The sequence below is a fragment of the Oncorhynchus mykiss genome, chromosome 15 (assembly GCF_057628025.1).
Source record: "Oncorhynchus mykiss isolate SJ-2025 chromosome 15, ASM5762802v1, whole genome shotgun sequence".
NCBI lineage: Eukaryota > Metazoa > Chordata > Actinopteri > Salmoniformes > Salmonidae > Oncorhynchus > Oncorhynchus mykiss.
In genome coordinates, this window is record NC_143036.1 from 19,449,579 (window position 1) to 19,476,285 (window position 26,707).

General features: G+C 42.6%; 2 protein-coding genes across 8 annotated transcripts; one reads left to right on the top strand and one right to left on the bottom strand.

The window, feature by feature from the left end:
• The first annotated feature begins 3,302 nt into the window (after nt 1-3,302).
• On the top strand, nt 3,303-9,952 carry nub1 (negative regulator of ubiquitin-like proteins 1). 7 transcript variants are annotated; one of them, XM_021562578.3, is made up of 15 exons: nt 3,303-3,586; nt 3,783-3,900; nt 4,053-4,211; nt 4,289-4,353; nt 4,490-4,554; nt 4,640-4,807; nt 5,030-5,118; nt 5,306-5,412; nt 6,821-7,007; nt 7,130-7,237; nt 7,746-7,898; nt 8,162-8,308; nt 8,471-8,539; nt 8,647-8,755; nt 8,981-9,952. In XM_021562578.3, exons 1-15 carry the CDS (start codon nt 3,567-3,569, stop codon nt 9,148-9,150), a joined length of 1,734 nt encoding a protein of 577 aa, XP_021418253.3. In that variant the 5' UTR covers nt 3,303-3,566; the 3' UTR covers nt 9,151-9,952. The 7 variants fall into 7 exon arrangements, with proteins under 7 accessions (XP_021418253.3, XP_021418256.3, XP_021418258.3 ...); XM_021562581.3 differs by having other exon boundaries at nt 3,313-3,586; nt 8,674-8,755; XM_021562583.3 differs by having other exon boundaries at nt 3,313-3,586; nt 8,690-8,755.
• A 5,167-nt stretch (nt 9,953-15,119) lies between these two features.
• On the bottom strand, nt 15,120-18,068 carry crygn2 (crystallin, gamma N2). The gene is made up of 4 exons (XM_021562584.3): nt 17,940-18,068; nt 16,284-16,532; nt 15,848-15,993; nt 15,120-15,358 (listed from the first exon to the last, which is right to left on the bottom strand). The coding sequence occupies exons 1-4, from the start codon at nt 17,958-17,960 to the stop codon at nt 15,223-15,225; spliced, it is 552 nt and encodes a 183-aa protein (XP_021418259.1). The 5' UTR covers nt 17,961-18,068; the 3' UTR covers nt 15,120-15,222.
• Between the last annotated feature and the right edge of the window lie 8,639 nt (nt 18,069-26,707).

Sequence of the window (26,707 nt, forward strand, 5' to 3'; positions counted from 1 at the left end):
CACTAAAAATCAGCCGTTTCCAGCTACAATAGTCATTTACAACATTAATGTCTGCACTGTATTTCTGATCAATTTGATGTTATTTTAAAAATGGACAAAAAAAAGGGATTTTCTTTCAAAAACAAGGACATTTCTAAGTGACCCCAAACTTTTGAACGGTAGTGTAAAATTCATTTTTAAATCAGGTTTTTGCTTTGGCTGACTTTTTTGTTGTTGTTGTTGGACATTTGTCAATAAAACTCATGAATACAACTGTTTATGTCAAATTGATTTGTGTTCTACTTGTAGCCCTGGTTGTCCTGAAAGGAAAATGGTAAAACACTTAATTGTGAGGTTAAATATAAGGGCTGGACATGCAGATAAATAAAAGTCAGATAAATGAAAAGGTGACTTTTGCTGGGGTTTCTGGACTGATAGGGTTAAATTAAAAACACAGGAGGTTGGTGCTAACTTAAATTGGGGAGGACTGGCTCGTGGTAATGGCTGGAGCGGAGTTTCATGTGTTTAATGCCATTCTATTCGCTCTTTTCCAGACATTATTATGAGCCACCCTCCCCTCAGCAGACTCCCAATAATCATAAGGACAGGCTGTTGTGTATTGACTACAGTGATTTCTAGAGTAGTCACTAATTACCACAACCACAAAGTCTTATATCCCACATATTTCTACAATGTTTCTTAAAATCAGATTTTTTACCTAACCCTAACCACACTGCTAACCCTATGCCTAACCTTAAATTAAGACCAAAATGCAACAAAAAAAACACACAAAAAATAATTTGTACAATACCACAGCCAAAGTCAAAATGGCTGTAACTAGTGACAAGCACTTTCCAGAAATCGGAGAAAATAGTTATTGAGTGTGGCTGACCTTTTTTGGAGGACTCAGGAATTTTACAGCAAAGGCATTGCAAGGAATCCTGTTGATGAATGTTGCATCCACACAGGCAGGTGAGCCTGTGTAGGGATGTAATGTGGATTATCACTAAAGGAGCAGGGATTTTTGGATGCATTTTATTTAGGGATTTTATGATGTTGGTATCCTCACCCTCCCCCCGTCCAGCAAGCAGGATATGTATTTTTAGTAAAGAACGAAGGTTGAGTATGTAACCACGGCTATGAGAGCTACAATATATGGATCACTCCAATATATTGGTATCACTCCGAAGCGGAGGGACATATCCGAGGTGAGGATTTTGATTTACTCCTGTGTACACCTGTGTCACGGCTGGTGTCCGCCCCTATACGTAGATCCCATGGCCACGACACACATTCTCTACATCACTTGAGGCGCCTCTAGCACCGCAGAGGATTGGAGTGATCCACATAGCTCACATAACCATGGTTACATACGTTTGTTATGTTTCACTATATTGGATCACTCCAATATATTGGAATACCCGTACCAGATTTAGTCAGTGCTAGAGGGACCTGGCCAGCCAGCAGCGAAGTCCCATGGCTGGAGTTGAGTCAGTATGTTGGCAGCAGCCACTCAATGTTAGTGGTGGCTGTTTAACAGTCTGATGGCCTTGAGATAGAAGCTGTTTTTCAGTCTCTCGGTCCCAGCTTTGATGCACCTGTACTGACCTCGCCTTCTGGATGATAGCGGGGTGAACAGGCAGTGGCTAGGGTGGTTGTTGTCGTTGATGATCTTTATGGCCTTCCTGTGACATCGGGTGGTGTAGATGGCCTGGAGGGCAGGTAGTTTGCCCCCGGTGATGCGTTGTGCAGACCTCACTACCCTCTGGAGAGCCTTACGGTTGTGGGCGGAGCAGTTGCCGTACCAGGCGGTGATACAGCCTGACAGGATGCTCTCGATTGTGCATCTGTAAAAGTTTGTGAGTGTTTTTGGTGACAAGCTGAATTTCTTCAGCCTCCTGAGGTTGAAGAGGCGGTGCTGTGCTTTCTTCACCACGCTGTCTGTGTGGGTGGACCATTTCAGTTTGTCTGTGAAAACTTACTACCTTCTCCACTACTGTCCCGTCGATGTGGATAGGGGGGTGCTTCCTCTGCTGTTTCCCAGCATCCACGATCATCTCCTTTGTTTTGTTGACGTTAAGTGTGAGGTTATTTTCCTGACACCATACTCCGAGGGCCCTCACCTCCTCCATGTAGGCCGTCTCGTCGTTGTTGGTAATCAAGCCTACCGCTGTAGTGTCGTCTGCAAACTTGATGATTGAGTTGGAGGCGTGCATGGCCACGCAGTCGTGGGTGAACAGGGAGTACAGGAGAGGGCTCAGAACGCACCCTTGTGGGGCCCCAGTGTTGAGAATCAGCGGAAAACAAAACAGCGCCATATGATGCAATAACTCCAAAGTGAAATGTCTCAACGTAGTGGAAGCCCACCACAATACTCCTACATTCTGTAGGGGAAAGAACAAGAAAAAAATAATGTCGGTTAATTAGCAGATAATGGCACGTTAAAGCAAATCACAACACACACAGAACAAGCCAGTCGGCAAGTTGTGTAAGGAAAATACAGTTTGTGGCAGCAAGAGCCACCAATATATTAATGGATACACACGGCGTCGTAGTGTAAGTCTGACGAAACACAAGCACGACAAACCACAGTTCTCAAAAGGGGCTGGCCATGTGGCCAGCTGCTCCAGGCTGCAAACAGCCAGTGAATATACTTCCACGAAAGATATTACACTTACCAGTGACTTACCAAGTGAACTTCGGAAAGTTTGTACCTCAATCCATACGGACGTCCACCGAGAAAATGAAAGAGATAACGTGTGTCGCTCAGTAAACAATGGACCTGATCAGACAGCTCAGAGCTTCTGCTCTTTTCTGTCCATAAGAAACAAATGGATTGGTGGAAGAGGCAGGGCAAGGAAGGAGGGTGTGGTCAAGCAAGGCATCCCTCGAGGCTAGATGCCCTGAGGTTTTTATCAGAACGGGCGTAGATTAGTTTCGCCTTTTTTTCTTTTCCCAACATGAGTTCGTGGTGTTTTACTTTAAAAATAAAATAGAAGTAAAACATTTAAAATAAGGGATATAAAACTTCATTAAAATTATAGCTCACAACTGTGCAGGGGGAGAGGGGTGGGGGCGCTAAGGAGTGCATTCACATATATCTACACATTTTCATACACACACAAATGATTGTATTTTTAAAAAAAAAATTCTCCCCCCTGTCTTCTAGGTCAGTTTCAGCATTATGGACATGGGTGTATCTGTGGTCCATTTGGCCTGTCCCACGGCTTCCTTCAATGATGGGTTGTGAGTGGCTCTGTTGATGAACTTCTGGCCAATGATTGACTCTCTATTGTTGATTGATGTCAGTCGTGTGATGCTGCCATGGGGTTTATATATAGGGGCGGACCCCAGCCGTGACACAGGTGTCCACTGGAGTAAATCCTCACCTCGAATGTATTCCTCTGCCGAGGAGTGATGCCAATATATTGGAGCGAGCCAATATAGTGAAACATAACCACTTTCCAGAAGTTCTCTGTGTTTTTAGAGCGATGACAAATTGGCCCACGTGACTTATCCTAGTGTGAAAGAGAAGATAAACAACATTCTCGGCTCAGAAATGTTCCTATCAGAACAATACGGCGACAATGTTAACAACACTTCAAACGTGAGTCATTAATTTGTTATATCTTGAAAGAAACCGAAAACAACAATGGATGTAGCTAGCTAGTCGTTGGTGTAGTCTTCTGCGACTGCGTAACTAGTGCAACGTAATTTTGTCTCTACTCATTCTGTGGAATTCCCCTTTTGTTTGCTGGCTGTTCACTTTCACTTTTCCTTACATGTTTTTCCACCGTTTCGAGAATGGCGGAGCTAAATATTCAGGAAAAGCTGGTAAATCTTTTAAATCAAGGTAATATTCAGCTCAGGAATCCACCTTACACAACAGAGGACAGCGAGGCAGGACAGCAATCTCTTCAGGTAAAGTTAGTTTGCTAGGTGACCAACAGTTATAGCCATTCAAAATGTATTGATGTTCATTGAGCTCGTTGGTCTGTGACCTGACTATGAGTCACCTTTGTGAGATAGAGTAACAAATTATCCCTGTCTGTTTGTCACTGTTGTCATTGCAGGAGCTTGCAGTGAACTATGCCCCCATTGTGTGCATCTCTGTGTCTGAAGTGGCCAGTGCCTTGGAGAGCCTCCGATCCCAGGCAGTAAAGAGTGGAATGGGGAACAAGACCTACGGAGAGACATGTGTGGAACTCTTTCTGCCTAAAGACTTGAAAAAGGTATGTGGGTGGGTGTGTTTGCCCTGACACAGCCTACAGAAAATGAAGTAATTCCACATTGTTACCCATTCCTTTAGTATACCAAGAAGAATAACTATTTGGAGACAAAACTGGATGTCCTTGCTCAAGATATCATGGATAGGTAAGTGAAAATGGCCAGTGCAATGTCAGTCTTTTATAATGTGAAGTGAAGATGCCCTGTCACTTAAATCTCATATTATTATGTCTACCAAAGTCACAAATTGAAAAGGTGCTACTTTTTTTCTACTTTTGTATAGGATTACTGAACAATATGGACTTAAATACATCCAGTTAATTTTTAAAGGGAAGACACTGACTCCTGGTACGTTTCCGTTTAGTTGCCACAACACTCATCTAATCAATGTTTGGTCATTTCAACTTTGCATTGAAATAGTTTCTCTTTACAGAGAAGCGTCTGGATGAACAGAATGTGAAGAACAAAAGTAAGATGATGGTTCTGCGGGTGAGCGTGCCAGAGAGCAAGAAACAGATGTTGGAGGTGGAGGAGGAGAAGAAAACGCATGACCAGAGTGTCCAGAGAACCCAGAGGGGCTTCCAGATCCTATCAGAGAGAGGTTAGTTAGACCCTCACTGCTTTTAAACACAATAACAATGTTATCACAATGCTACATGAATAGTATTTTTTTGGATGTTCTGTGACTTGGTTGTCATGTTAGGCTTCCAGATCCTTTCAGTTAGACCCTCGTACTGTGTAGAACTCCAATCACAACTCTCTGTATTTAAGTGTTATTTTAGGAGTGTTATTTTATGGTTCTGTGGTTTGGCTGTCATTTTAGATGGCACCGATGATCCAGCCACGACTCCATTCCTAGAGATTGCTGATCAGAAGGGGAACCCCCTGAAAATACCTCACAGTAAAAAAAAGGTAGTCTAGACAAAGGACTAATGAACATATTACCAATATTATATCCAAAACGGTCATGGTAAGCAGTATGAGTGGGTGGCAAGCTCACACAACTTATGGCTTGAATGGTAAGTATGGTTCTAGCCATGTCCTGTGTGAATTCAAACTCCACTGACTATTTCTAATGCTGTGTGATTGTTGTCCTAAGGCTCTGATTTTAGCCATGGGGTTCCATGAGAAAGGCCGTGCTCTGATGAAGAAGAAACAGTATGAAACTGCTCTGGGCCACCTGGTGCAAGCTGACGACCAGTTTGTGTAAAAAAAAACAACCTTCCTCTTAATCACATCAAAACACCCAGTCCATTTCTGATTCAAAGATGTTTGTATGATTGGCATGTTAGATCATTGTATTGTTGAATGATTATTTTATTGCATTTTGAATGTACAGTACTCTGTTAAGAGTTAGGTAATATGGGGGAAAAATATATTTGGGATGGATTTTATTCATTTATTATCCAAGCATTTCGCTACACCTGCAATAACATCTGCTAAATATGTGTATGCGACCAATAAGATTTGATTTGAAATACTACTAGTTTGATGGTTGTAGCCATTAATTGTCCCATTAACAGTCACCTATATTAGCAAACTTATTTCATTTTAAACTTATTTCATTTCTCTACTATAGGCTACTTATCGTAATGAACAATATAAAAATGCCTGTGATAAGTGGTCTGTCGCTCATTTTCCATTTATTGTCCCAGCTCTACTCTACGTTCCACCACGAAATCACCTTGCATCTCAAATAACTACTTACTTATGTGATCAAGATTAGTGATTCTGTGCCTCACATTGCTCAGTCTGATCCCATGTAATCATGGAAATCCAGAACTAAATTCTTGCGTAATAGCTCCATAGAGTTCTGGGGGGAGATGTGTTAGAAAATGTACTAGACTGAGGACTACGGTACCATGTACACTCTCCTCTGTATGTATTTGGACAGCGATGCAAAAATAACAAATTTGTTTCTAAACTCCAGCGTTTTGGATTTGAAATCAAATGTTTCATCTGTGGTGACAGTATAGAATGTCACCTTTTTTGAGGGTATTTTCAAACATATCCGTTTTACCTTTTCAGAAAGGAAAGCAAGTATTTGGACAATTCACTGATACTGTATTAAAGTTATAAAAAGTTGAGTATTTGGTCCCATATTCTTAGCATGCAAGGACCACATCAAGCTTGTGACGCTACACACTCATTGGATGCATTTGCAGCTTCAAAATACACTTCTTATTGGGCAAAACATAATCTGAAACACAACCAAAACAAGCTGTAAATTTATCCAAGTTTGTAAAGTCATAAGTTTGAAGCAGTCATTGCGTGCTAGGAATATGGGACCAAATACTAATATTTTGACTACTTTAATAGACTTAGTGATTTTTGTCCAAATACTGATGACATCTTCAAATGGGGGGACTAGATATAGAAAGTGCTTTGTTTTAAATGGTAAAACGGATATGTATGAAAATACCCTCAAATAAAAGGTGACGTTCTGTCTCCTCAGATGAAACATTTGATCTCAAGTCCAAAATGCTGGAGTATAGGGCCAACATTTTTAGCTTTGCTGTCCAAATACATACAGAGGGGAGTGTATGTTACGTGCTCCTGTCCATGAGGAATTAGATCCTGTCAAACACATTGATTATCTTGTGTGTCTCTACAGTAAGTGTGGCTCCAAGCTCTTGAACACAGTGGACAACTATGCAGTACTGCAGCTGGACATCGTGTGGTGCTACCGAGCCTTGGAGGCCCTGTCCTATCTGGATGATGGCAAGCGGAGGCTGCAGATTGCCGAGGACTGCTTCCACAATTGCTACGGAGACCAGCATCAGAGGCTCATGAAGATCAAGGTGGTCTATGGCACTGGTCTATGACTTCGTTCACAAACAACCAACGCACTAGGCACTAATGTAGATCTGAATTTCACAATCGTTTGAATGTACTTAATTTAATTAATTGATTTTGTTTTTAGGGAAACACCAGAGGAGAGGAGGTGCTGTTCCTCAGGCTGTACCTCCTGCAGAGCATACTGGCGCACATGGTTGGTAACGAGCGCCAGGCCACACAGAAGCTTAAGCAGGTGTAGTACATCATTATAGCTCTGTTTCCAGATCCTCTTGTGTCCTGACATGTTCTAGGTGGAGGATCTGTATGGACGCCTGTATAATGATGTAGTATTACTGATTCTACCTTTAACCCCTGCTGTGTTCTAGGCTGAGGATCTGTATGGACGCCTGTATAATGATGTAATATTACTGATTCTACCTTTAACCCCTGCTGTGTTCTAGGCTGAGGATCTGTATGGACGCCTGTATAATGATGTAATATTACTGATCCTACCTTTAACCCCTGCTGTGTTCTAGGTGGAGGATCTGTATGGACGTCTGTATAATGATGTAATATTACTGATTCTACCTTTAACCCCTGCTGTGTTCTAGGCTGAGGATCTGTATGGACGCCTGTATAATGATGTAATATTACTGATCCTACCTTTAACCCCTGCTGTGTTCTAGGTGGAGGATCTGTATGGACGTCTGTATAATGATGTAATATTACTGATTCTACCTTTAACCCCTGCTGTGTTCTAGGCTGAGGATCTCTATGAGCGTCTGTGTCTGGACCCAGGGGAGATAAAAGTGCTGAAGGATCTGGGGTTCTCTGAACAGGAAGCCCGTCTGGGTCTGAGGGCCTGCCATGGCAACGTAGGCGAGGCCACGCTGCACATCACCCATAGGAGACAGGTGTGTCCCCATAGCAATAGAACTACACAACGTTTACTTGAATGGGGATGTCCTATATTTCTATGAGTAACTCTCATAGAGGAATAAAAGTGTCAACTCACTTGATATAGGTGCTATTAGGACATGTTGCTTAAGTTCAGAGCTGTTTTAGTCATAGAAATATAATTACTAAAACAAACATTCCCATTCAAGTCAGTGTCCCATGATGGTTGGACCGGTGGCCATATTGAGTGTAATTCTATGGTTTTGTCTGTCCCTGTCAGGAGAGGGAGGAGATGAAACAGAAGGAGAGTGAGAAGAGGAGGATGTGTGTGGAGGGACTGGCTACCCTCAGAGCGCTGGGTTACTCCAAGAAAGATGCTGCCTGGGCCCTCCTTCAGACAGACGGAGACATGGACGGAGCCTACAGGGTGAGAGACTGTCATCGCCACTGCAAAAACACATGTTACCATAACCAGAGCCATGAAGCAACCTTACATTAGCTAGCAGAAGAGTGTAGGAGCTAGCTAGCATACTTTGCTAATGTGTTTTTTTTCCCCTCCACTTTATCCTTGTTTGCTTGTTTCCTCTAGATGCTTCTAGATTCTGCTGCTAGAACCAACAACGCAGAGCTCCCCATAAGTCAATCAAAGGTTGAGCAGGTAACAAGCCTCTACCTCTTTCTCTCTCTAGTCACTATGTCTATGTAAAAAGTCTGCTTATCACAGTGGTGTATGTAGATAGTGCCTAAATCCCTTCCTCGCCATAGCTGACATACCCAGGTTTTGACAACCAGGTGGTCCTGCCCCCAGAACTGCTGTCCCCCTCTCCCGCCTCCTCACTGTCCGAGGAGCCCAGCACCACCTACGAGTCCGCAGGTAGGACTCGCATGCACGCACGTATGTACACACAGCATATAGGCAAGTAGATAGACAGAAGGATGCACACGCATATTACTGTGGGAATACAATTAAGACGTATGTGAGAGAGGTATTTAGTGTCTATATGCTGCTGATACTTAAGGCTCCAGGATGCCTTTTATACCCAAATCGCCAAAGGGGAGCCCTAATTGAACATGACACTGTTGCCAATGGTGTTTCCAGGTTCTGGGAACCAAGGGGAGGCCCCTACGGACGTCGACCTGGTGAATGAGGTGCTGGAGGACATCCCTATACACGAAGAGGACTACCTGGACCTGACCCTGGAGGAGGAGAGCGAGGTCATAGACAAGATGAAGTCCTACCTCTACAAGAACTGTGCCTCCTCCAGCTAAAGTACTGTCCAGCCAGCAGCCATTTTGAAAGCACTTCCACCACCACCTATTCCAAGGGTGTTTGATTTGAGTCTTTTTAGGCCCCAAATTAGGTTTGTTTTTCTCTCCTCCACAAGCAATATATTGAAAATTGTATCTTCTGTTTTTGTACTAAAGTGTTATTAATTGAGTTTAATAACACAAACGTTTGAAGCTGGTTGACTATAATTTGTAAGGAAATAAACTGACATGGATTAAAGACAAGAGAATTTAACAAATTAAGATTTAGTAGATACACATTGTTATTGCTCTATGCTTAATAGCTACAGAGGACAAATTTGATTATTTGAAGGTTCATGTTTGAGATTTCAACACAGAATTTAGAATGTGAGGCCTTGAGGCCTATAATTGTATGGTAAAGGGATTTTTGGTTGCTTGTGTAAAAGATTGTTCTACTTTTGTATATGCTCTGGTTTATGTTTGAGATCCCTTTTTAATGGAATTTGATTAAGTTTGATTTAATGTTTTTTATATTTAAAAAAATATATATTTTATGGAGTTTGACTGTACTTAGTTTTTAATAGGCTAAATTACACATTCTGTTAACATATCTCCAGTGAGCTTTTCTTGCAATTTATAGTCTGACATTTTGAGATTTAAATTATCATATCTATCACTAAGTAGTGTGGCGGTAGGGAACTATTTTTTTACAAAGTCACTTTACTTAAGTAAACTACGCTGAACCAAAATATAAAACGCAACATGTAAAATGTTGTTCCCATGTTTCATGAGCTGAAATAAAAAAATCCCAAAAATGTTCAAAGCTTATTTCTCTCGAATGTTCTGCACAATTCTGTTTACGTCCCTGTTAGTGAGCATTTCTCCTTTGCCAAGATAATCCATCCACCTGACGGGTGTGGCATATTGTCCTGGGGACAATAAATGACCACTCTAAAATATGCAGTTTTGTCACACAACACAATGCCACAGATGTCTCATGTTTTGAGGGAGTGTGCAATTGGCATGCTGACTGCAGGAATGTCTACCAGTTGTAGACAGATAAATGAATGTTCTCTACCATAAGCCACCTCCAACATCATTTTAGAGAATTTGTCAGTGCATCCACGCATAACCATGCCAGCCCAGGACCTCTACATCCGGCTTCTTCATCTGGGGGATCATCTGAGACCAACCACCCGGACAGCTGCTGAAACTTTTTGCACAACCTGTCAGAAATCAGAAACTGTCTCAGGGAAGCTCATCATCCTCACCAGGGTCTTGACCTGCTCCATTGTCGTGCCATTCATCTGCCGCCATCACCTCATGTTTCAGCATGATAATGCATGGCACCATGTCACAAGGGTCTGTACACAATTTCTGGAAGCTAAAAATTTCCCAGTTCTTCCATGGCCTGCACCAGACATGTCACCCGTTGAGCATGTTTGGGATGCTTTGGATAGACATGCACAACTCACTTAGATAATACATTTGATGATACAGTGGTAACAATACATGGTTATAACATCTACAGAAAAGACAGAAATGCCAAATGGGTAGGTGTTTCCATTTTAAATTCAGAACCACGTTCCTGTAAAGCTTAGAGAGGATCTTGTGTTGAATACTGTTGAAGTAATATGGCTACATGTTCATCTGCCTCACCTAAAGCCCATTCTGGTGGGAACCTGCAGTAGACCACCAAGTGCCAACAGTCAGTATCTGGATAATGTGTGAAATGCTTGATAATGTATGTGATATCAACAGAGGTATATTTTCATGGTGATATAAATATTGACTGGCTTCATCAAGCTGCCCAAAAACTTAATTGTTACCAGTGCCTGCAACCTGGTTAAGGTTATCAGTCAACCTACCAGAGTAGTTACAAACAGCACAGGAATTAAATCATCAACATGTATTGATCACATCTTTACTAATGCTGCAGAAATTTGCTTTAAAGCAGTGTCCAAATCCATCAGATGTAGTGATCACAATATAGTAGCCATATCTAGGAAAACCAAAGTTACAAAGGCTAGGCCTAATATAGTGTATAAGAGTTTTGTAGTGATTCCTATGTTGTTGATGTGTAAATACAGAAGATTGGCAAGCGTCCTGCAAATTGAGAAATCATGTGACTAAACTGAATAAAAAGAAGAAACTACACTATGAAACTAAGATATATGACAGGGTCTGACAACTTGGATGCACAATTACTGAGGAGAATAGTTGACAATATTGCCACTCCTATTTGCCATATCTTCAAACTAAGGCTACTAGAAAGTGTGTGCACTCAGGCCTGGAGGGAAGCAAAAGTAATTCTGCTTCCGGGGAATAGTAAAGCCCCCATTACTGGCTCAAATAATCGATCAATCAGCCTGTTACCAACCTTTAGTAAACTTTGGGATTTTTGTTTGTTTGACCAGAGACAATGCTACTTTACTGTCAACAAATTGACAGACTCAGCATGCTTATAGGGAATGACATTCAACAAGCACAGCACATACACAAATGACTGATGATTGGCTGAGAGAAATTGATGATAAAAGATTGTCGGGGCTGTTTTGTTAGACTTCCATGCGGCTTTAGACATTATCGATCATAGTCTGCTGATGGAAAAACGTATGTTTTATGGCTTTACACCCCCTGCTATATTGTGGATAAAGAGTTTTGTCTATCAGAACACAGAGGGTGTTCTTAAATGGAAGCCTCCAACATAATCCAGGTAGAATCAGGAATTCCCCAGGGCAGCTGTCTAGGCCCCTTACTTTTTACTAATGACATGCCACTGGCCTTGAGTAAGCCAATGTGTCTATGTATTCGGATGACTCAACACTATACACGTCAGCTACTGCAGCTAGTGAAATCAGTGTAACATGTAACAAAGAGCTGCAGTTAGTTTCAGAATGGGTGGTAAGGAATAATATTTTGAAAACTAAAAGCATTGTATTTGGGAGAAATCATTCACTAAACCCTAAACCTCAACTAAATCTTGTAATAAATAATGTGGAAATATAGCAAGTTGAGGTGACTAAACTGTTTGGAGTAACACTGGATTGTAAATGGTCATTGTCAAAACATGTTGATGCAACAGTAGCTAAGATGGGGAGAAGTCTTTTAACAACACTATCAAGAAGGCAGGTCCTACAGGCTCTAGTTTTGTTGCACCTGGATTACTGTTCAGTCGTGTGGTCAGGTGCCACAAAGAGAGACCTCAGAAAATTACAATTGGCTCAGAACAGGGCAGCACGGCTGGCCCTTAAATGTACACGGAGAGCTAATATTAATAGTATGCATTTAAATCTCTCATGGCTCAAAGTAGAGGAAAGTGACTTCATCACTACTGATTTTTGTAAGAAGTGTTGACATACTGAATGCACTGAGGTGTCTGTTTAAACTACTAGCACACAGCTCGGACAAACATGCATACCCTACAATACATGCCACCAAAGTTCTCTTCACAGTCCCAAAGTCAAGAACAGACTATGGGAGGTGCACTGTACTACATAGAGCCATGACTACATGGACCTCTCTACCACATCAGCTAACTGATACAAGCAGTAGAATCAGATTTAAAAAATGGATACAAATACACCTTATGGAACAGTGGGGAATGTGAAGACACACACATAGGCACAGACACACATACACATGAGAAGACACACACTACACACGTACACATCAAGTTGTATTGTAAATATGTGATAGTGGAGTAGTGGCCTGAGGGAACACTACATTTATTGGGTAAAATGTTATGAAATGTAATGTCATGTAGTATTTTAAATTGTATATAACTGCCTTAATGCTGCTGGACCCCAGGAAGAGTAGCCGCTGCCTTGGCAGGAAGTAATGGGGATCCTAATAAATACAAACAAAAACAGGACAGTGTGTTCCAGTTCCCGCCAAAATCCAGCAACTTCGCAAAGCCATTGAAGAGGAGTGGGACAACATTCCACAAGCCACAATCAACAGTCTGATCCACTCTATGCGAAGGAGATGTGTTGCGCTGCATGAGGCAAATGGTGGTCACACCAGATACTGACTGGTTTTCTGATCCATGCCCCTACCTTTTTTTAAAGGTACAGTGGGGCAAAAAAGTATTTAGTCAGCCACCAATTGTGCAAGTTCTCCCACTTAAAAAGATGAGAGAGGCCTGTAATTTTCAAAAAACAGAAAATCACATTGTAGGATTTTTTATTAATTTATTTGCAAATTATGGTGTAAAATAAGTATTTGGTCACCTACAAACAAGCTAGATTTCTGGCTCTCACAGACCTGTAACTTCTTCTTTAAGAGGCTCCTCTGTCCTCCACTCGTTACCTGTATTAATGGCACCTGTTTGAACTTGTTATCAGTATAAAAAACGCCTGTCCACAACCTCAAACAGTCACACTCCAAACTCCACTATGGCCAAGACCAAAGACCTGTCAAAGGACACCAGAAACACAATTGTAGACCTGCACCAGGCTGGGAAGACTGAATCTGCAATAAGTAAGCAGCTTGGTTTGAAGAAATCAGCTGTGGGAGCAATTATTAGGAAATGGAAGACATACAAGACCACTGATAATCTCCCTCGATCTGGGGCTCCATGCAAGATCTCACCCCGTGTGGTCAAAATGACAACAAGAACGGTGAGCAAAAATCCCAGAACCACACGGGGGGACCTAGTGAATGACCTGCAGAGAGCTGGGACCAAAGTAACAAAGCCTACCATCAGTAACACACTACGCCGCCAGGGACTCAAATCCTGCAGTGCCAGACGTGTCCCCCTGCTTAAGCCAGTACATGTCCAGGCCCGTCTGAAGTTTGCTAGAGAGCATTTGGATGATCCAGAAGAAGATTGGGAGAATGTCATATGGTCAGATGAAACCAAAATATAACCTTTTGGTAAAAACTCAACTCGTCGTGTTTGGAGGACAAAGAATGCTGAGTTGCATCCAAAGAACACCATACCTACTGTGAAGCATGGGGGTGGAAACATCATGCTTTGGGGCTGTTTTTCTGCAAAGGGACCAGGACGACTGATCCGTGTAAAGGAAAGAATGAATGGGGCCATGTATCGTGAGATTTTGAGTGAAAACCTCCTTCCATCAGCAAGGGCTTTGAAGATGAAACGTGGCTGGGTCTTTCAGCATGACAATGATCCCAAACACACCGCCCGGGCAACGAAGGAGTGGCTTCGTAAGAAGCATTTCAAGGTCCTGGAGTGGCCTTGCCAGTCTCCAGATCTCAACCCCAGAGAAAATCTTTGGAGGGAGTTGAAAGTCCGTGTTGCCCAGCAACAGCCCCAAAACATCACTGCTCTAGAGGAGATCTGCATGGAGGAATGGGCCAAAATACCAGCAACAGTGTGTGAAAACCTTGTGAAGACTTACAGAAAACGTTTGACCTCTGTCATTGCCAACAAAGGGTATATAACAAAGTATTGAGATAAACTTTTGTTATTGACCAAATACTTATTTCCCACCATAATTTGCAAATAAATAAATTAAAAATCCTACAATGTGATTTTCTGGATTTTATTTTCTCATTTTGTCTGTCATAGTTAAAGTGTACCTATGATGAAAATTACAGGCCTCTCTCATCTTTTTAAGTGGGAGAACTTGCACAATTGGTGGCTGACTAAATACTTTTTTGCCCCACTGTATCTGTGACCAAGAGCTGCATATCTGTATTTCCAGTCATGTGAAATCATTAGGGCCTAATGAATTTATTTCAATTGACTGATTTCCTTATAAAAACTGTAACTGTAACTAAAAATTGAAATTGTTGCATGTTGCGTTTATATTTTTGTTCAGTGTATATTTGTCTTAAGGGTAGCTTTAGTGTAGCTTAACTTCTTCCAGTGTGAAGTAATTGGTTGCTTGATAAACTATATTTTCAGAATTGTACTAGTACCCCAGGTTGAAAACCACTGCTCTGTATAGACCCTCATACACTTCATAGTAACTCACAGAAGGAGAACACGCCAAGTCTTTGATAAAAATACATTTGTGTGATTTTTTTGGGGTGTCTTTTTTTATTGAACATTTCTAGAGCGGTAGTGGTAAAAGTCACTGTCCATGCCAGGGTCGAGGTCTCGGGCAGGATAGGAGAAGAGGTTTAGAAGTAGTTGACCACCCTACGGATGGACTGGATGTTGGGGTTCTGGGCCTGCCACTCGTTGTGACTGCAGTAGTCTCCTCTCTCCACAATGTACATGCGGCCGCGGAAGTTAGGCTCCTCATACATCACCCAGCTACAGAAGGAAACACACACAGGTTAAAAATGGTCACACACCTGCTCACTTCACACACTTAGAGCAGATGGAATAACAGTAATGAGGAAACATCTAACATCAAGCTGTAAAATCCTGAACTTCCCCTTTAATATTTAACTCCCTCCTGGAAAACAACTGTTGGGACCACAGGTGTGATTAGTGGTGTTAAAGTTATTTAGAAATTCAGCAGTGTCTATGATTTACCAGCTAGATCATTAGCATCTGTGTTCCAATTATGTGCCAACTTAATTAACACCATAACATATGCTAAAAGGTTGGATGTCTTGGCTCAACAAAAATAGATCCAAAAGTTGAATCACTATGAATTCATCTCTGCGTTTTGCCAATTGCTGTGTGTCTGTTTTTGTGCGCCCCTGCATGTGTGTGTTTGTCAGTGCCTGTGTGTTTGTCAGTGCGTGTGTGTGTGTGATTGCAGTCTGAAACTTAGGCTAGAGGTGTACTACTTACGCTCCGTCTCCATAGACCTTGATGGAGTTGATGCAGTTCTTGCTGAGGCCACGGCTCTGCAGGAAGGGGCAGTCATCACAGATCTCCACACACTGGCCGGAGAAGTTACAGGCCTCGAACAGCTCCATTCTGTAGTGCTCACCGTGCTGCAGAACACAGGAGAGGATTGGAGAAAACACAAGTTTTTCAAGTCAAATACAGGAATACTGTTATAATGAAGAAGATGAGAGACTAGAAGAGAGGAGATTAAATTTGAGGTACGTTTACAAATTGACAACACTACACCCAAACTGTGCTTTGGTCATTCACCCCCCGTATTGATCTAAAGTATCTTTGAGTTAAAGCAGAAAATGTCTGTATAACTTCAACCTCTCCTCATCCTCACTAGCTATCATCTTAACCTCTAACCCCTATCCTTTCGAGCCCCGTCTCTCACCATCTTGATGGGCTTACAGGAGCCCATGTGGTCGTTGTGGCTGTTCCAACGCTGGAACTCGGGGTATTCGCCGTGCTCCAGGATGTACTGCTGTCCCTTGAAGTCGGGGTGGTCGAAGCAGCGGAAGGCGCCGCTCTCCACACGGATGGAGTTGACGCGGTTCATGAAGCCACGGTCCTGGAAGTTATCGCAGTCGCCCCTGACCTCCAGCTGCCTGCCAGTGAAGCATTTTCCCTCGTAGAAGGTGATCTGTGATGGGTGGGTGGGTGGACAGGAGGAGGTTAACCCCATAGTTCATTAGTTAGGGTGGGGAGTTGAACCTGGGTTCAGATACTACTTGTCATGATTATAGATTCAGTGGGTTTGATTGAGCTTTTCTGTTGCAATTTAACCAATATAAATGTTGCAAAAGTACAAACCCACCTGGCACTCCAGATAGGTTAAAGCAAATGCTTAAAGTGTTTGAAAGATTTTAAATCATATTTGAACCTAAGTCCTGGTGGGATACAAACTCAATTGCTCAATTTAACTATATTGCATCCAGTTCATGACTCAAAATGTAGTGAAATGGTCCAGAGCAAAGCGTTTTGGATCCCAGGCTAGAGGCTGGACGGACATGTGGATACTTTGTCACTGGAGTGTAGGTGTGGATTTGTATGTGTTGGCGTGGTGTAGTCAGTTCAGTATATAAAAACATTTTGTCATGCAGACTTGTGTCCATAGCGCAGGAGTCTGGTGACACCTTAATTGGGGAGGATGGGTTCATGGTAACGCTTGCAGCGGAATAGGTGGAATGGTATCAAATACATCAAACACATGTATTTGTTTCCATGTGTTTGATTCCACGTTTCCATGTGTTTGATGCCATTTCATTTGCTCCGTTCCAGTCATTATTATGAGCCGTCCTCCCGTTAGCAGCCTCCACTGATCTGTACAGTATATATGCTGAAGCATATATATAGATGAATAGAAGACTAGAATAGAAGATTAGAGTTGGCTTGCAGTTGGCTTGAAGTATGGATACAAGACTATGTTGTCCTATTGGCCAGCCACCAACTAATTATCCCTACCTGCCATTGATAGTTTATTCAAAATAAAATAAATAAATGCAATTTCCTTGACCTTGCTTGCTCTTTTAGATATATCTATAACACAAGATTGACGGTAGAACTAGGAGCAGAATCAGAATGCACTCAAAACTTTCTCCAAATATTCACGATACAATATGACATTCATTCGCTTTCAACTCCTGTAACAGATTTAACTGTATTTCTCCCAGCAAGACAAACTGAGTAATTGCTCTGATTAGAATAATCTCTAAATCTAAAAATGTTCACCAGGGATTGCCTCCACATTTTATTGAGTGTTGAATTGAAAAACAAAAAAAAACACCTGTTTGTTGAATACCTAACCTCATGATGGTATGAGAAAAGTACATTTTCCACTTCCAAACCAATGTTATCACACCTGCACTAAATACCTGTAAATGCATACACTCCCAAACCTATGTGTTTATTGACTGGAGTTCTCTCTAACCAGGCAGTCCTGTTGAGGTTGGAAGAACTCTTTTCCAAGGGAGCCCTGTCCAGTCAGTTATGTCCCAGTGTTAGCCAACCTGATGCTGTGTGAATGCAGGTTGACCCAGATGCTGCTTACCTTTCCAGAATACTGCGACATTTTCCACTGGATACTGTCCAACCTGGCCCACAAGTAAGAAAGTGTAACAGTAAAAAAGTTGGACACCCCAATATATATGGCGGGGCGCGTGCCCGGCAGTATCGCGAGGCTTTCCGCACAAAGGACACACAATGGGGGACTTAGGGCTTTCGCTGGGTGAGCACTTTCCCCTTCGACTCTTGGCACTGCTGATTCTGGGCTTTGGCTGCAGGGGGACTGAACAGGAGACAAACAAAGGAATTTGCTTGGCCGGGGCTTTGTGCACGCCGTTTTGCACATGCTATGCTTCTCTTATGCTGAAGTTGAATGGGGCCTGCATGCACAGTGAGCGAGACAGAGAGAAGTGTGTGTGTGCATGTTAGAGAGAATGTGTGTGTCAGAGTGTGTGTGTGTGGTGGGAGGGTGGTTACCATGGCAACCAGGTGATGGAGAAGAGCGCGTGCAGAGCTCCAACAAAGACTTGGTATTCTCTTTCACTCTTCACACACTACTACTATGACCTGCCATTGTTCACATACACACAGAGTGTCACAGCCATATTTAGACGACCTCCGACCTCGGAAGTACTAGAACTGGCAGTGTCATTGTATTTGAAGTGTGGGGGACATTTGAATAGATTATCAGGAGATAGAATGCCGTTTCAAATCTTTTATGCCTTTTATGATTTTTATGACTTATATGGCTGCTATGCCAATAATGTATGGGGCATATAAATCTTGCTATCAAAAAGGTGCTAAAACTGTATGTTCGTGTCAAAACTATCTCTGTACATTCAAGGGAGAAATATAGAATTATACTCTCTTTAATGTCATTAAATCATTTCCACCTTTAAAAACACCCATTGGGATATTGCAATATCCTGAAGTGCTTAAAGCCCTGAAAGATAGCAGAGAGAATGTAAAGAGATCTCCTGACATACATCACACAGTGCATTATGGTATTACATTACTACCCTTGAATCCTGAGGACTTCTATCGATCGACTACACATCCATTAGAGGATGTTAAGCACTTTTTAGTCTATCTCTCTCTCTCTCTCTCTCTCTCTCTCTCTCTCTCTCTCTCCCTCTCTCTCACTCTCTCCCTCTCTCTCTCTCTCCCTCTCTCTCTCTCTCTCTCCCCCCCCCCTCTCTCTCTCTCTCTCTCCCTCTCTCTCTCTCTCCCTCTCTCTCTCAGCGCCCCATTAATTACATGGGGAATATAATGTCTGGAATGAGCATTATGATGCATTTTCATGACACTTTAAAATTAACATTAACATAACATGGGAAGTATTTAAATAATGCTATGTAACTGAATGTCTAAAATTAGAACAAAATTCAAAAGGTTGGCTCAACTTTCTAAATACATGGCTCTACTTTAGACTGTTGACATGTAGCCCAGGGACAATTGGATAGTTATAACCAATATTTTAGAATCTCCTCCTTGCCCTCTAATAAGCTAGGTTTTAAAACGGTTGAAAGGTTATGTGTGATGATGTAGTACACATGAAAATAACTTTTGCAGATAAATTCCCATGTTCTGAATAAAAAATACAAGTTAAATGGGTTTCCATCGCATTTTCAACTCTAATGATGGTTTTGTCACAAAAAATGTATAGCATTATATAGCGAATGTGCCCACTTTGGTCTTGGCAAGTGCTCTCTAGCCAACAGCTCACAGATACAGTGCGGGTATAGCCTACATGATGAGATCATTTTTTTATTTGTCAAACGGCAGCCAAGCATCGATCGTCATGTCACCAGAATACGACTCTCGATATTTATTGGAAAGAAGCATTAAGCTGATCATCGTGTGTCGTGTATTGATGTGACATACTGATATGATGTCACCACCACCCATTGTCGTGCCATTCATCTGCCGTCATCACCTCATGTTTCAGCATGATAATGCACGATGTTGCAAGGAGCTGTACACAATTCCTGGAAGCTGAAAGTGTCCCAGTTCTCCCATGGCCTGCATACTCACCAGATATATTACCCATTGAGCATGTTCGGGTTGCTCTGGATCGACATGTACGACAGCGTGTTCCAGTTCCCGCCAATTTCCAGCAACTTCGCAAAGGCATTGAAGAGGAGTTGGACAACATTCCACAGGCCAAAATCAACAGCCTCATCAACTCTATACAACGGAGATGTGTCGCGCTGCACGAGGCAAATGGTGGTCACACCAAATACTGACTGGCTTTCTGATTCATGACCCTACTTTTTTTTAAGGTATCTGTGACCAATCCATAGATTAATTTAATTAATATATTTAAAATGGTTGCATGTTACATTTATATTTTTGTTCAGTGTAGATGAGACCACATGGGAAATGCTGAAAGCCAAGAAAATCAGGTGCTATAAAATCAAAAGCTATATCCATACTCATCAAGCGAGCCAATACCAGTGAAAAGGGTTTTCACATGCCAAATAAAGATAGGCAAGCGCAGCACACACACTGAGTTCACTGTGATACGGTTGAAGTCGGAAGTTTACATACACATAGGTTGGAGTCATTAAAACTCGTTTTTCAACCACTCCAAAAATGTCTTGTTAACAAACTATAATTTTGGCAAGTCGGTTAGGACATTTCTCCCAAAAATGTTCCAACAATTGTTTACAGACAGATTATTTAACTTATAATTCACTGTATCACAATTCCAGTGGCTTACATACAGAAGTTTACATACACGAAGTTGACTGTGCCTTTAAACATCTTGGAAAATTCCAGAAAATTATGTCATGGCTTCAGAAGCTTCTGATAGGCTAATTCACATAATTTGAGTCAATTGGAGGTGTACCTGTGGATGTATTTCAAAGGCTACCTTTAAACTCAGTGCTTCTTTGCTTGACATCATGGGGAAAAAAAAAAAATCAGCCAAGACCTCAGATTTGTTTTTGTAGACCTCCACAATTCTGGTTCATCCTTGGGAGCAATTTCCAAACGCCTGAAGGTTCATCTGTACAAACAATAGTACGCAAGTATAAACACCATGGGACCTCTCAGTCGTCATACCACTCAGGAAGGAGACGCGTTCTGTCTCCATAGAGATGAACGTACTTTTGGTGCGGAAAGTGCAAATCAATCCCAGAACAACAGCAAAGGACCTTGTGAAGATTCTGGAGGAAACAGGTTCAAAAGTATCTATATCCACAGTAAAATGAGTCCTATATCAACATAACCTGAAAGGCCGCTCAGGCTACGGTTTGCAACTGCACATGGGGACAAAGATCATACTTTTTGTACTCTTTTGCCATAATGACCATCGTTATGTATGGAGGAATAAGCAACATCTCAAGACATCAGTCAGGAAGTTAAAGCTTGGTCGCAAATGGGTCTTCCAAATGGACAATGACCCCAAGCATACTTCCAAAGTTGGGAAGATGGTATAAGGACAACAGTCAAGGTATTGGAGTGGCCATCACAATGCCCCAACCTCAATCCTATAGAAAATTTGTGGGTAGAACTGAAAAAGTGTGTGCAAGCAAGGAGGCCTACAAACCTGACTCAGTTACACCAGCTCTGTCAGGAGGAATGGACCAAAATTCACCCAACTTATTTTGGGAAGCTTGTGGAAGGCTACCCAAAACGTTTGACCCAAGTTAAACAATTTAAAGGCAATGCTACCAAACACAAATTTAGTGCATGTAAACTTCTGACCCACTTGGAATGTGATGAAAGAAATAAAAGCTGAAATAAATCATTATTATCTCTACTATTATTCTGACATTTCACATTCTTAAAATAGAGTGGTGATCCTAACTGACCTAAGACAGGGAATTCTTACTAGGATTAAATGTAAGGAATTGTGAAAAACTGAGTTTAAATGTATTTGGCTAAGGTGTATGTAAACTTCCGACTTCAACTGTATGTGGACCCGGAGAGACGTTGCTAGGGAAAGAGACTGCCATTAAATTGGGTGTGCTAAAAGTGGCTGTGACCATAGCAGCAGTGACAGATGTAAAAGTGCAGATAAAACAGCAGTAGCCCAAGTTGTTTGAAGGGGTGGGAAATGTCAATACAAACCAGATCAACCTACATCTAGATAGAAACCTGACAACAGTAGCACAGGCTCTTAGGCGTGTACCATTCCACCTGAGAAAACGATAGAGAAACTACAAAACATGGACTTAACGGAGAGAGTAGATGGTGCCACACGTGGATGAATCCGGTAGCGGTGGTGCCAAAACCGGACGGAGACATAAGACTGTGTCTGGACATGAGACAAGCAAACACAGCAATCATATGAGGCATGTACCCAATCGCCAGAGTAGATTCACTTTTGCAAGGAATGATTGGGTCTGTCATGTTCAGTAAACTGGATCTTAATGGGGCTAACACCAGAGTCAAGCGGCATAACGTTTGCAGTGCATAGTGGGATATACAGGTATAAAAGACTCATATTCAGTATCAACATGAAATAACAACACTGGCAGGCACAGAGGGGATGAAGAACATATTGGATGACATCATCGTCCACGCCACGGATCAGGAGACCCATGACCAGTGGCTACATGCTGTCCTCAACAGGCTGGAGAGCTGTGAACTGACTCTCAACTCAGGTAAACATGGACAAGTTAGTGTTTATGGGCATGATACTCTCACAGAAGGGCATCGGTCCTACAGCTGAGGGTGAGAGCAGCGGTCGAGTCCAGGGAGCCATCGGTCTCACAGCTGAGGGTGAGAGCAGCGGTCGAGTCCAGGGAGCCATCGGTCTCACAGCTGAGGGTGAGAGCAGCGGTCGAGTCCAGAGAGCCATCGGTCCCACAGCTGAGGGTGAGAGCAGCGGTCGAGTCCAGGGAGCCATCGGTCCCACAGCTGAGGGTGAGAGCAGCGGTCGAGTCCAGGGAGCCATCGGTCCCACAGCTGAGGGTGAGAGCAGCGGTCGAGTCCAGGGAGCCATCGGTCCCACAGCTGAGGGTGAGAGCAGCGGTCGAGTCCAGGGAGCCATCGGTCCCACAGCTGAGGTGAGAGCAGCGGTCGAGTCCAGGGAGCCATCGGTCCCACAGCTGAGGGTATAGAGCAGCGGTCGAGTCCAGGGAGCCATCGGTCCCACAGCTGAGGGTGAGAGCAGCGGTCGAGTCCAGGGAGCCATCGGTCCCACAGCTGAGGGTGAGAGCAGCGGTCGAGTCCAGGGAGCGATCGGTCTCACAGCTGAGGGTGAGAGCAGCGGTCGAGTCCAGGGAGCCATCGGTCCCACAGCTGAGGGTGAGAGCAGCGGTCGAGTCCAGGGAGCCATCGGTCCCACAGCTGAGGGTGAGAGCAGCGGTCGAGTCCAGGGAGCCATCGGTCCCACAGCTGAGGGTGAGAGCAGCGGTCGAGTCCAGGGATAAAAGGTTCGTACCTTTCTAGTCTTAGGTAAGTTAATTCCCGGCTTTCTATAGTCTCAGAGCCTCTGCGGAAGTTGATAAAGAAGGACACAACATTCTACTTCGGACCGGAACAGAAGACGGTGTTTCAGACATTAAAAGAGAAACTTAGGAGCTGTGCTTGTGCAAGAACAACACAGAGCAATGGTTCCAGTCTGTTATGTGAGCAGGAGTCTGACAGAGTGGGAACGCAGATATTCACAGATTGAGCGTGAGGCCCTTGCATTGGTTTGGACTTGTGAAAGGCTACACCCGTATGTATACGGCAGGGAATTTGATTCAGTGACTGATCACAAGGCGTTAAAAGCGATTTACAGTCTTCACTCAAAGCCATGCACTCGCATAGAACAGTGGGTGCTGAGGCTCCAACCTTATGACTTTTGTGTTGTCCACATACCAGGGAAAAGCAACATCGTTGACCCTCGTCTACTCGGAGTGACTGCAGTGAAATAATCACACACACATGGAGCAGAGGAGTATGTGAGATGTATAGCTGTGAACGCAACTCCAAGTGCAATGACCACAAGGGAAGTGGAAGTGGAGGAAGCATTTGCTACAGAGGAAGCGCTAAGAGGGGCGAGAAATGCTATTCAGACTGGGTGTTAGGAGACATGCCACGCAAATGCACCTATAGCAAATGAACTGTGTGTAATTGGACAGTTAGTCCTAAGGGGAAAAAACATTGTTTTGCCCCATGTAGCCTTAGCTCACGAGGGACATTAGGGCATTGTAAGTACAAAACTTCTCAGGAGTAAAGTAGCGTGGCTGGGCAGGGGCAAGGCCGCAGAGAGACATGTCAAGTCATGTCATGGTTGCCAGATTGTAGCACGACCAGACGTGCCAGAACCCGTGAGACCCACAGCGCTACCTGACGGGCCGTGCCAGGACGTCGCCACTGACCTATTGGGTCCACTACCAACAGGACACAGGTTTCTGTACAGCTAAGAATAAGTGTTGTGTATGTCAGGTTGACTGAAGTTTATATCGAATTGCAACGGGTGGGTCTAATCCTGGATGCTGATTGGTTAAAACCAACAATATATCATCCAAACACAGGCTTCTCAGCATTATCACTGAAGTAAAGGGGGGGGGGGTTGTCGTGTATTGATGTGACGTACTGATATGACGTCACCATGTCCGTATAAAATGCAGAGTTCTTGTTACACCGACAGTCTTGGAGTAAAGACATGTTGAAGTTTACCTCTGAGTCCGGTTGATTCAATTCAGAGAAATAACCTAATTTAGCACATGTTGCAAGTGTTGGATTAGACACAGTGCACTTTCACCACCCTGTGCCGTTCATTAGGAAAAACGAGAATGTATGCAGCAACCTTAGAATAACTGCTCAAACTCCCAGTTTTACTTCTATACGCGTTTGTTTAATGTCGAACGAACAAATAATCTGTAAGGCATTTATAAAACTGTACTGTTTGTGTTTCCATCACAGGTGTTGTGATTTTTTTATAGTATGACTTTAGAAATACAACTGTGGGCAGGATTGTTTTGCCATATTAGATCCATTCCCTTTGATCTCCCCAAGTACCTAGAGCAGGAATGGGAAACAACCCTACCCTTCAAAAGTTTGGGGTCACTTAGAAATGTCCTTGTTTTTAAAAGAAAATCCCATATTTTGTCCATTGAATAACATCAAATTGATCAGAAATACAGTGTAGACATTGTTAATGTTGTAAATGACTATTGTAGCTGGAAACGGACGATTTTTTATGGAATATCTACATAGGCGTACAGAGGCCCATTATCAGAAACCATCACTCCTGTGTTCCAATGGCACGTTGTGTTAGCTAATCCAAATGTATAATTTTAAAAAGCGAATTGATCATTAGAAAACCCTTTTGCAATTATGTTAGTACAGCTGAAAAATGTTGTCCTGATTAAAGAAGCAATAAAACTGGCCTTCAGACTAGTTGAGTATCTGGAGCATCAGCATTTGTGGGTTCGATTACAGGCTCAAAATGTCTAGAAACAAAGAACTTTCTTCTGAATTCGTCAGTCTATTCTTGTTATGAGAAAAGAAGGCAATTCCATGCGAGAAATTGCCAAGAAACTGAAGATCTCGTACAAAGCTGCGGACAACTCTTCACAGAACAGCGCAAACTGGCTCTAACCAGAATAGAAAGAGGAGTGGGAGGCCCGAATTATCTTTGAAAGACAGGGACCTGAAAAAGGGACGTTTCTTTTTTTGCTGAGTTCATTTAATGAAACTGCCAGTTGAGGACTTGTGGGGCATCTGTTTCTCAAACTAGACACTAATATATTTGTCCTCTTGCTCAGTTGTACACCTGAGTCTCCCACTCCTCTTTCTATTCTGGTTAGTGACAGTTTGCACTGTTCTGTGAAAGGAGTAGTACACAGCGTTGTACAAGATCTTCAGTTCCTTGTCAATTTCTCACATGGAATAGCCTTCATTTCTCATAACAAGAATAGACTGACGAGTTCAGAAGAAAGTTCTGTTTGTATACATTTTGAGCCTGTAATCGAACCCACATATGCTGATGCTCCAGATACTCAACGTAGGACAGTTTTATTGCTTCTTTAAATCAGGACAACAGTTTTCAGCTGTGCTAACGTAATTGCAAAAGGGTTTTCTAATGATCAATTAGCCTTTTAAAATGATAAACTTGGATTAGCTAACACAACGCGCCATTGGAACACAGGAGTGATGGTTGCTGATAATAGGCCTCTGTACGCCTATGTAGATATTCCGTTAAAAATCGTCTGTTTCCAGCTACAATAGTAATTTACAACATTAACAATGACTACACTGTATTTCTGATCAATTTGGTGTTATTTTAATGGCCATTTAAAAAAAAATTCTTTCAAAAACAAGGACATTTCCAAGTGACCCCGAACTTTTGAACGGTAGTGTATATAGAATTATTTTTGCGGGGGGTTGGGGTTGTTTCTGGACAAGCCTCTGTCTCCGACAATGAAATGTATGTATTCTATGGAGGAAAGAACAGCTAGAAGTGAATTGTGAATCCTATAATTAGAAACCATCTCCAACTGGCAAATAGAGTGGAATATAATGAGTAGTAGATCTCTCGTGGACACATATTATTCCAACCCACCAGGTTTCCATTTCTCCTTGGTAACGTTAATTATCACCCCCCCCCCCCCCCCCCCCCTTCTGAGAGCTGGCGTGAGTGAATGTGTGGAGCAGTGTGATGGCACATCCCTGACTGAGTGGCAGCATCAGCCTTTTGACAGGTTCTGAGGTAGAGGAGCCAACTGGAAGTAGAATACTGAACCCCTTATCTCTGGTAAGGGAAAATATATATCATATACTATATGAATTATATAATGTATCAAAACACCTTCGTGTGTATTCTGCTAATTTGTATAAAGCAAATTTTGAGAAATAAGAAAATCAAAC